General features: G+C 32.8%; 1 protein-coding gene across 5 annotated transcripts in view; it reads right to left on the bottom strand.

Annotated features, from left to right (window-relative positions):
- The window catches only part of NCKAP1 (NCK associated protein 1), a 108,810-nt gene that overhangs the window by 51,127 nt on the left and 45,421 nt on the right, over positions 1-12,262 (bottom strand). For 4 of the 5 annotated variants that reach the window (XM_019461387.2, XM_019461406.2, XM_019461414.2 and 1 more), the window contains 6 exons: positions 9,622-9,778; positions 6,548-6,604; positions 4,377-4,473; positions 3,619-3,725; positions 2,759-2,891; positions 117-198 (listed from right to left, as the gene is read on the bottom strand). In XM_019461387.2, coding sequence (XP_019316932.1) covers positions 117-198; positions 2,759-2,891; positions 3,619-3,725; positions 4,377-4,473; positions 6,548-6,604; positions 9,622-9,778 — 633 coding nt within the window. The remainder of the gene's footprint in view (positions 1-116; positions 199-2,758; positions 2,892-3,618; positions 3,726-4,376; positions 4,474-6,547; positions 6,605-9,621; positions 9,779-12,262) is intronic. The other variant, XM_019461436.2, reaches the window with a different exon arrangement.

Genomic DNA, 12,262 nt, shown 5'->3' with positions numbered 1-12,262 from the left:
ATTAAATATGTCCAAAAATAAGTGAGTCTATAAAAATTAACTGTGAAATCCTCTCCTTGAAAATCAAATCTGAAAACCTAATTAGAAGAAAATATGCTTTTATTTAAAAGACTTACCTTGTTTTACACTCAGGGAAGTCATAGTGTTAACAAAGGAGGACATGATGATTGATTCATCTTCAGGGCAAACAGAAAGATTCTGAAAGAAGAAACAAAAAATAATGTTAAGAACATCTAACAGGGGAAACAATTCATAGGTCCACTAACTGGTGGGTGGATACACAAGATGGTATATCCATACTAAGGAATATTTTTCAGCCTTAAACAGGAATGAAATGTTGATACATACATTAACATGGATGAATCTCAAAAACATACTAACCGAAAGAAATAAAAAACAAAGATTATATAGTATATGATTCCATTTATACAAAATTTTTTGTTAAAAAAAAGGCAAAAGTGACCAAAAGGAGATGAATGGTTGGCGGGGATTTAGAGAGAGCATCAGTACACAAGAAAAAGATACACAAGAAAACTTTTAAGTGTTGGAAACTTTCTATGTCTTGACTATAGTGGCTGTAATGTGAACGAACACAGACAGTTGCTAAAATTCAAACTGTACACTGAAAATAGGTGACTTTGTGTGTATTATACTTCAGTAAGATTAGGACCAAAAACATCCCTTTCAAGCCAGCTAAAAAAAATGAATAGCATATAAAGTACATCTGAAGTTGATAATAAATAATACATTTTTTAATAAGTGAATGCTTAGCTCACTAACAGCATAATTTTCAAAACCTGCACAATGTGAACATACATAATTTCACTGAACTGTACACTTAAAAATAGTTAACGCAGAAAATGTATATTTTACCACAAAACACAAAATTGAGAGCTATTTCATCAACTATATTAACAGGTTAATCTTAGTTCTAAATTTAAATCCTACCAAATGGTTAGAAACACTATGCAGGTACTTCACAACAGAAGAGGGTATAAAAAGCTCACGCATTGTAATTAAAGCCTAAATTCAAATACTGGCTCTACTACTTATGAACTGTGTGATACGGAGCAAGTTACACAAAGTCTATTTTCTTCAACAAATAATGATAACCATACCTATCCTCAGAGGATTGTTGTATAGATGTAATAAAATATCAATAAATCTGACAATTATTAATATTAGTATTACTGCTACTTATAGTACTATAATTCTAGGAAAAAAAGACATTAATCTCCCTAGTGTTGTTAAAATACAGTTGATGAAAAAGACACCAAAAGATACGGAATGACTTAAAATTTTTAATGCTGTAACATAAACCTATAAAATTAATAAAATATACAACCAACCACAACAAGTTTCAAACTGACATGAAACTAGGAGACTGGTTTACATTCTGATAGCACAAAAGCCTCTGGTTTATCTGTTAAGTAGTAACTATTAAAATAGAAGTACAGCAAAGCAATAACATTCTAGAGATAAAATCAGCTTTTCTAGACCTTTTTTAATGGACATTGTAAACAGGAAGCATCTGAGCTCCATCTAGTGGATAAAGGAAAAAATACACCAATTCAGGATAGTAACCTATAAGGAGTATTTAATTCAAGGTAAACAATGCCATGAAAGACATTTTCTTTTCTCATTTACATTTTTTAGGTAGATTTCAAAAAGAAAAATCAGGATTTCAAAGTATGGTTATTTCTCTGGAAAACCAGTAGCTTTAGAATAGTCTTTTCTTTTTTTTTAAGTTTATTTTTATTTATTTTGAGAGAGAGGGAAGGAGACAGAATCCCAAGCAGGCTCCACACCGTCAGCACAGAGTCCTATGTGGGGCTCCAACTCATGAATACGAGATCATGACCTGAGCCGAAGTAAAGAGTCTCAGATACTTAACTGACTGAGCCACTCAGGCACCCCTAGAATAATCTTAATACAAAGAGAATTTGTGTTGTTCTTCCTTTATACTGTATATTAGCTTACAGAACTTTTTTAGACATCTTGATTTTATAAATGAAGTAAAAAAAATAAATAATTTTCCTTATAGTTAGCTTATTTGGAATAAAAATAAATCTATATTAAGATGAAAAAGACTAAATTATGGAAAGCAAAAAAAAAAAAAAGACTAAAAATCAATAGAGGAAAATTCAAATTGAAAATAAAATCAGGACATTTAATCTTATTAGGACATCTAGATGAATTTTGTTTTAAAAATCTGGTCATCTTCTAATATACTATGCTAAAAGATTCATCTTCTGTGTTTTATCTAATACTTGGTTATCAATTATAAAGTCTCCATCATCTCTTCTTTATTGCCATAGCCACTGTCCAAGTTCAGGCTCTCATCAGCTCTCTTCTAATCTCTCTGTTTCCTCCCTTGGCCCCCAGCAATCCATCATCCATACTGAGCCACAGTAATCTAAGTAATAAATCAGATTTATGACTAACCTCCTCTATTGAAAGGCCCTCTATAATTTGGTCACTGTATACCAACCTCCACCTGCCAGGTAAAGAATCATTCCCTGAATTGTGCTCAGTCTGAGCTTTGTACACACTTAAGCATAACACTATGCTACAACACTTGACTATAACTAAATGTTTTCTCCCCTCTGGGTGATGATCCCCCTTAACAAGATAGGACAATGACTTGTTTACATTTGTATCTATCACTTGGCACTAGATTATACTGAGCAAACAAATCAGTTACTAGAAAGGAGGGAAGGAAGGAACAACAGGGAGAGTAACATGAGACAGTTTTTACCTGCACAAGTTCATTGAGAACAACAGCATCAAAGCCAGAGAGGTACTGCACATAATACCTCTGCATTACAGGTCCATATTTCCTTACATGTGCTCTAAGCTCTTCCATGTAAAATATTAATTCAGCAATGTGCCTTTTTAAAAAATCCAAGAAAAGTATTTCAAAAAATAAATTCATCATTAAGGAAAATATAAAATGTATCTGATATTACTACAAGAGTTTTTTTCTTAGAAAAAGCATTGTTAAATATAATTTTATGTCAATTCCTTCCTAAAGACATTTCCATGATGGAAAGCAAAAATTAAAAAACAGCTATGACTAAAAAGTTGATAAAGGAAAACCCAAAATGAAAATAACATTAGAGTATCTCATAAATTACATCATTAAAAAAATCACAAACGGAAGAGGATTAGAGGATTAGAAGAATTAAGATTTTTCTGTAAGCTCTTATTTCTGTTTCATTTATCTAATTAATTCCTATTGAAGGACTGTGTACTAAAATGATAAAGACATTTCAAATAACACACTTGGTTCATTAAGGTTCTTATTTAAATTTTTGTGTAGTGAATCATTTTAAAAAATGAATTCCAAAGAAAATATGACTGGTTATAGCAAGAAAACAAATAAGAACTTTATGACCATCTAGGTTTAGGAAACATTACAAGCCCTAATATTAAGCTAACACTGACTCTGCATTTTAATTCATATCATCTAATGGTGTATTACAAATATCCCTTTATTATGAAATGTGAAAAGCTCTAAAAAAGGTTTTCAAAATAATTTAACTTCAATGTCCCCAAATTCCACATCCCATACATCAAAATATTCAAAAAATAACTCTTTAAATGTTGCTAACTTACTTATCTATAAAGTCATCTGCACTCTTCTTTGGCATATTATCTGCATGACGAAGTAGCCAGATAATTTCATCACGGGCAAAGGATAATGCCATAAAAACAAAAAGTGCCTAATTAAAAAAAACAAAAAACAAAAAACATTTGCTTATTCTCATGCCAAGATTATTAACAAAACCTATTCATAATCTTTGTCTAAGTGAGAGCCACTGGCAAGAACTGATAATATGAAGTTCAAAGACAAAAACGAGAACACAGAAGAAAACCTAGAGACAGGTATCAAGGGGAGCACACATTCAAACATGAAGTGAGAAAAATGCAGGAAGGTGTGATGTATGAATGTCAAGTAAGCAAATTCATTCTCAGTTAAATATAAATTTTAGCAGTTTTCCATAGAGAATTTTTTAAAAATTTTAATTGGCACACCTACAGTTAAATAAGAATTCAAATTTTAGTAAAATTTCACATAGAATTTTTTTCATTTTATTTATAATTTTTTTTAACATTTATTTATTTTTGAGACAGAGAGAGACAGAGCATGAACGGGGGAGGAGGGTCAGAGAGAGGGAGACACAGAATCTCAAACAGTCTCCAGGCTCTGAGCTGTCAGCACAGAGCCCGACACGGGGCTCGAACTCATGGACCGCAAGATCATGACCTGAGCCAAAGTCGGCCGCTTAACCGACTGAGCCACCCAAGCGCCCCGAATTTTTTTCATTTTAATACGGTACACCTGTAGTTGAAATAAGAATTAAATCAATTACCTTTGGACCTAGCAAGCCAGGTTGATCAGAGAGGACAGTAGCCAATTCTTTCAGTGCAGATCTTAAAAATTTGCGTCTTTCTCTGTGCATTGAACCACTATAGGGAAAGACATCAATATAACTTATCTGTTTCTACTAAAATCATTATTGGCAATTAAATAACTTACCATTTCAGGTCAATTTACAAACATTTTTTAGGAAGCACAAGCTCCTACAAATATCTTCTATGTGTATGTCATATCATTAAATGACTTTCCAAACTTATGTTTATCCTTGCCTTCCTTGCAGTGTTTTTATAACCATGTTTATTCTGTTACTCTCCACCTATCAAAATCCTACCCAAACTTCAAGACCAACCCTTCAAGAAGCATTTCCCAATATCCAGATGTCCATTTTTGAATAATGTCTGCAACTTTAATACCATTTAGCCTAGCACTTTATAAAAGTGGACTGTGAAATCCTTGAAAACAAGCAATGTTCTACTACATACATTTTCTGTCACCCCCACAAAGAAAATCAATGAACACAACTTATTAATAAATATCTGATTATATCCTACTTTATTAAGTATATTCTTATTAAATAGGTAAGACTAATAAACAAGAGCTATATATAATAAAGATATTAGGATGAGATCATTTGGTAATCTTCAAAAACAGAAAGATGAGGAAAAGATAATCATAAATATTCACTACTAGGTATTTTTAAAATAAAATGCAAATTTAAAAGAATTACTTACATATTAATGTGGAAAAAAATATCACAGAATGTTCTAAGTATTCCAACTCCTCACACTATGCAAAATACACACTGTCCCAACAAAGTTTTAAGATTTTGATAGGTGCAAAAAACAGCACCCTCTGCCCACCCCCCCCCCCCCACACACACCCCTCCTAGTTTCACCCTGTCATCTATAAAACAGGGATTATGACACCTCCCTGAAAAGATACATCTTTCATGATGTCTGATACATAGTATTATTACATTAGGCTAATTCCAATGACAAGCTCTTTTTTATCTTACAATAATAAAGTCATCCAAGACAATTTCTAAGAAAAGAGGCAATGTTATTTTGACTATTTTATTACACCAAGTTGTGGCAAGGAGTCTGTGGTGTTATTAATACTGACAGAAAATGTCTATAAGGTACCATGCTTGGCACAAGGTAATGAGGAATTCCTATGAGGAATTCTTACTGTTTACTACCTACAACTACTTTATATAATAAAGGGGGAAAATGCCTTACCTTTAAAAGAGTTTCATAAAAGATAGCTAAGAATCCTATATGTGCCTACAATAGGGTCTATCCCATGAAGAAGTGATAATCATTTGTATTTCTGTATGTCAAGAAAGGAATGCTAACACACTCCAAAATATATTAGTACTAGAAAATAACTTTTTAAATATAAGCATTTCATTCAAGTGAAAAAATATGCATGAGGAAATAGGTCACTGACAGCAATGAATAAAGATGGTTTAAATTCCCAATATCCATCATATAGCCTAAACCTAAATTCTGAAACTTCTTGTGGTTTTTATATTTTCATTGATGGCAGTGGTGCTTTATACTCTGCTTTACAGAAATACGGATGGATCAGATAATATTACCTAGGCTCAGTGGAGAAAATATTTTATAGAAGTATATATGTAACATTGAATTATCAAATTATTTATAATTATTTCATGAGAAAATCAAAAAGTTGTTCAAAGATCTTAAATATGATAATTTTTAAGTTATTCTATATACTTACTAATATAAAATATTTACTACAATTAGGTAAGGGCATGAGGATAACATACTTTGAAAAGTAAATACTATTTGGGAGAGTATAAAGATATATCTATTTTCATGAAGTGGTACAAAAATCATCACACCTTGAAAAGTATTGATATGAAAGCATAGTGATGGCAAAAGATCTGAATGATACCTAAAATAAAAGACCTTTGTATGGTACTTGCTTAGAGCATTTTTATCAACACTTCAAAAATATTCCAGATCTGTCTGTACTAACCTGAAGCTTACTAAATACTGAGGATATATACTTCTCATTGATTGCCCCACTTCTATCCCATATTGCACACCATTAATCTGCAGTATGTGAACAAAATTATGCTTTAAGACAGAAATTCTTGTTGATTACAAGTTCCACAGAGAAAATAGAACTACTTACGCATGTGACACAGCTGCCTCTTTGCATTCTCTTATGTCATTAATACGCTTATTATAGCTATGTGCAAAAAAAAAAAAAAAAAAAATTAGATCCTTGTTAGTCCTAATTTCATCAGTAACAGTCAAAACGAGTTAGCCAAATACTAAAAGTCAATTAAAAATGACTATTAGCAATAAGAAAAAAATGGTGCTCAAACTAGAAATGCATGGAACAAGTCCACCTACCTCCTTTCCTAAGTACCCAGTCAAGTCTTAGAAAAACAGATCTCATATTATATTAAATCTAACAATAAAATTGAAGCTCACAATGTAGATCTTTGATTATATACACCTTGTGAAGAACCCACAGAGACACTAAAATTTGAACCTCCAATGTAATTAACAGTGGTCTCCAAAATCTAAAGTAATAACAAAGCTACTACTTCTAATTTTATGCTATCTGATTAAAAAAAATTCTGAAAGGATATATACTAGGGAGTAACACTACTGAATGTCTGGAGATAGGGGTTTTATGGCAGAAAAAAACTGGGGCAGGAAAGCCTAAGACTAAATTAAAAGAAAGAGGACACCAGGTGCCTGGGTGGGTTAGTCAGATAAGCATCCAACTTCAGCTCAGGTCATAATCTCATGGTTCATGAGTTTGATTCCTGTCAGGCCCTTTGATGTCAGTATGGAGCCCGCTCTGAAGCCTCTGTCTCCCTCTCTCTGCCCCTTTCTCTCTCTCTCTCTCACAAAATAAATAAACATTAAAAAAATTTCAAAAAAACCCCAAAAAATAGGAACCAACATAAAAAAATTTAAAGGTAACATGTGAAAAAAAGAGCTAATAAATGTTATTTTCATTAATACTACATGCAAAAACTCAAAATTCCTAAAATGTTAAAGAAAAATTATCTTCTTGACAACCTGGCTAAGACCACTTAAACCAAGAAGTCCCAGCTTCTAAATTAAGTACTCTAAGATTTATGTGATCTTTGAGCAAATGTCTAAAATACACTAAATCTGTAATCATTCTCTTTCATAATTAATAAGCTTTTATACTTACAATCTAACCTGTAAGTACTGTAAATCATATTTTCAAGTGATCACTCATGACTTAATAAATTAAAACTTTACAGCTTTAATCATGAAGATTCTTAAATGGTAAATTCATTGTTAGAAAAGTATTAACATAAAGAAAAAAAGCGTAACAAAAAGACAATTGGTGGGGTGCCTGGGTGGCTCAGTCAGTTAAGCATCTGACTTCAGCTCAGGGCATGATCTTGCAGTTCGTGGGTTCAAGCCCACGTCAGGCTCTTTGCTGACAGCTCAGAGCCTGAAGCCTGCTTCAGATTCAGCATCTCCCTCACTCTCTGCCCCTACCCCACCAACAATCTGTCTCTCTCTCAAAAATAAATATACATTAAAAAAAATTTTTTTTAAAGATAACTGGTCTCATGGTGTCATTCAACTTATGTGTACCATATATAACATAAGCTCGCTCAATATATAGACCACCTGGTTCTAAATGCTTACATATATTTAAATATGATTCCACAGAGAAGCTATCAATATGCTAAGACATAATACAAGTTTCTTAATTTTCAATCTGAACCAATTAGAAAATGAAAATAAATTAGGAAGTATCCCATCTGGCATAGGATATTTCCAAGTACTCCAGCATCTAAAATAAAAGCCAAGTAAGAGCTGGAAAGTACATAGGGCACTAGTTCTCATATTATGCCTGAGAATCTACCAACATGAGAATGTCAGAACCATCCATGGTGACAGAAACCACAACAGTGGTCACCGGAGAAGGGAACTGAAAGGTGGGAGACCAGGGGTGGCAGTACTGACCAAAAAAGAGACACAAGACAATTTTCTGGGGATAATGGAAATGTTCTATATCTTGATCTAGGTGGTCACCTAGAGTATTCATATATAAAGTTATTGAGACATACATGTAAAATTTATGTATTCTTCTGTCTGTAAATTCTACTTCTAAAATTACTAGGGAGAAAAAGAGCTGATTCTTTTAACTCTCCAAGATACAGATATAGGAAATACAAATTAGGGATCATGCCCAGTAATCTGGATTAATACGCATCCCAGAGTAATTTTTATGCACACTAAAATTTGAGGCATAGTTGGTATATTTACTTTTTGATAACTAACAGATGCTTCATCTCAATTTCTTCAAGACATTGTTTTTTTTGTTTGTTTGTTTTTTAAGTAGTTTCATGCCCAGTATGGAGTCCAGCATGGGACTTGAACTCACAACCCTGAGATCAAGACCTGAGCTGAGATCAATAGTTGGGACACTTAACCGACTGAGCCACCCAGGCACCCTGCATGAAGACATTTCTAAATTGGATATGAATCAAATGTTGGTAAACTTCATTTGTATCTGAAACTAACAAGCTGAACATAACTATTTGACACTTTCAGGTATTTTAGAATATTTTAGATGCTCCTAATTTCAAAAGATTTCAAAACTACTACCAAGTCTGAGGCCAACCTGTTTACTGTATACTGCCTACAGAACCTCATATAGAAAGAAATGCAGGCATTAAAAATTTCAAGGAAACAAATTTGTAAGAACTATTTGCTTTCCAGGGAATGAATATAAATGAGTCACGTGGAACACCTTATTAAAAGGAAACATGATTTCTTATGTGCAGCAGTCTGACTTGTATAATTGTTATAATTTAATGAAGTTCTTCTGACTGACCCACATACTTCTCAATAGCACTTCTACAAATTTCAAAACTCTAAAATGTATATGATGCTTTTAGCAATATTTACGTCTAAACCCATATCATAATTTGCAAAAGAGAGCACATCTTCTTTATCATAGAATACAAGTTTTAAAAGGGGAGAAACACTAGATACTTCAGTCCGTGAAGTTACCTATAAAATATATGAAAATACCGTATCAGGGTGACTGTTAAGAAAAAAACTTACTGTGACCAGTAAGAGGGTACAGGTGACATCTTCTTGCATACATGACCCTTCTCTATCCCCAAACTTCAACAAAAATCATTCACTCACTACCCTTCTCCAAAAAAAAAGACAAGATAAATGAAAATGCCATACCCTCGTATGTTTACAAATAAGTCTTCTGCAGCTTTGTGAATGTGGAAAACTTCATCCCGAAAGAGAGAGAGGCAAGAGCTACTTTGAAGAGCTAGCTTCCAAAGGTTCAGTGCTGTCGCATCAGTATTTAGAATCCCATGGCACAAAATGAAGCCAACTTAAAAAAAAAAAAAGTAAATACGAATATAAAAGTATTCCAAAATTAAATTCTTTCCATTACAAAGTAGCTTTCAAAAATTTCAGAAACATAAAATTGAGGCTTTTTATTGAGGCTTTTTAAGTGACAGGTAATAACTCATACACACAAGATGGCAACAATTGTCAATAATTTTCTGTATTCTGCAAAATCAGTCCTTTGAACCCACACTGATGAGAAAAAATGTTGCTTCTGGCCTGTGAAAGAAGTCATTTTAATAAATGAGTAAAAGACATTTTCAAAATCTTTATAAAATATTTTAACCTAGATATTAGAAGTTAAACTAATCAACACACAATACAGTAATCATAACTGTTACAGTAACTGAAAAATAAGGCTAATCTATTTTAAATCACCAGAAGAAATGCATCTCACATTTTCATAGCAATATATAGATTACTAAATAAGCTTTCACTTATATTATCTCACATGATTCTCTGGAGTAGATAAAATAGATTGTATCCTTCTCTTTTATAGTTGAAGAAATGAAGGTTCAATGACTTGCCTAAAGTTATACTATTAACTATTAGAGTTATATTTAGCCTCAAGTATTTACCCTTAAAGTCTAAGATTCTTTCAATATATTATGCTGCTTTCTTACATGAATTCATATATCTCTTTCATCTTTTGTTATCTACTTTGGAAATCCTATACAAATTTAAAATCCTATGTATGTTTGTTGATGCCTTCTAGCCCTCTCCACTACGCCACAAAACCTCATCTGTCAGTCATTCAACATTTACTCGGTACCTGCTATACACAAGTTACTAGGTCAGTTACTAACCAATCCTATTTCTGTGAGATTTCCCTAGGATTCTCAGTGGTCACTCCCCTCTTTAAACTCCTGAATCGTTAACATATAACTTGTCATTCATCTTTTTATTCTTAGCTCAACCTTCCTTTAACAGGACACTATGCAAGCAAGTTAACTTTTTAAGGTAAGTAGGTATATACTGTGGAATCATATATAGAAGCATATTAAACTTCTTTAAATACCCTGAAACATAAAAAAGTTTTTCATGCAACAGGACCCTTAAACACAGCCAATTACATGGTCTGGTACACAACCAAAGAAACAGAATATACGCATGGAAACTTAAGTCCTCATGAGAAACTGTTTGTAAAAGATTCTTGCCCTATATAATGTTTTTTTACTCTAACCCTCTGAGTAAAAAGTGATTTCGCTTAGTGTTTTATACCTCGTTGAATACTTAGAGTCACAAAATTGCTGCAGATAATAAAAGGTTTCTCTAAAGATGTTAGCAGTTATTATGGGTTACCATATATATATATTTTTTAAGATATGGATTACCTTATGAATTAAAATATCTTCATTTGTTTATGACAGAATCAAAAAGGGCAAATTAATTTAAAATAGACTGCCCAAGATTAGGATGATTTATTAATTAAATCACATATTAATTTCCTTTACCCACCAAGGTTCCAATACAAGGACAGAAAAAAAAATTTAGTTATTTTAAGCCACAAAAATGTTAGAAAACAAGAAAGAAGACCAATACTAAGAATGAAATCTTGCCATCTGCAACTATGTGGATGGAACTAGAGTGTATTATGCTAAGGGAAATTAGAGACAGACAAATATCATGTGACTTTACTCATGTGGAATTTAAGATACAAAACATGAACATAAGGGAAGAGAAGCAAAAATAATACAAAAACATGGAGGGGGATAAAACATAAGAGACTCTTAAATACAGAAAAGAAACTGAGGTTTGCTGGAGGGGTTCTGGGTGGGGAGATGGGCTAAATGGGCAAGAGGCATTAAGGAGGACACTTGTTGGGATGAACACTGGGTGTTATATGTAGGGGATGAATCATGGGACTCTACTCCTGAAACCATTATTGCACTATATGCTAACTAATGTGGATGTAAATAAATAAATAAATAAATAAATAAATAAATAAATAAATACCAATACTAGACAAGAAAGTTAGGAAAAATCTTTTAAGATCGAAAGTGGACAGAACTCGGCTATCAATTTAAAGAGAGTCAGGAATTAGTAATCCAAAACTCCAGAGATGAAAAGAGATCTTTCCCAAGGAGTCCTCTGAGTCCAACCAACAGAGCAAGAATAGACCCTGAAAAGAACATCAGGATAAGTTATTTTATAATTGCATTCCAAATAACTGGGTCTTCAACATTCCAGACTCAGTAACTCTCGGCCCCAGGCTATAATCTAGACCAATGATTCTCCAACTTTAGCTTGCATCAGAGCTACTAGGAAGACTTATTAAATCAGATTGCTAGGATCCATTCACTGTTTCCAATTGAGTAGGTCTAGGGTGAAGATCAAGATTCTACATATCTAATAAGTTCCTAGGTGATGCTGCTGATCCAGGGACCACACTTGAAACTAATCTAGAGCAAAGCACTAAAGAAAGTAGACCACAGTCTACAGAAAAGTCCTACTATGAGTCTTAGGG

The sequence above is a fragment of the Panthera pardus genome, unplaced genomic scaffold (genome assembly GCF_024362965.1).
Source record: "Panthera pardus isolate Hobbes unplaced genomic scaffold, ASM2436296v1 HiC_scaffold_10, whole genome shotgun sequence".
NCBI lineage: Eukaryota > Metazoa > Chordata > Mammalia > Carnivora > Felidae > Panthera > Panthera pardus.
The sequence above is the reverse complement of the archived record's forward strand: the minus strand, read 5'-3'. Positions and strand labels throughout refer to the sequence as shown.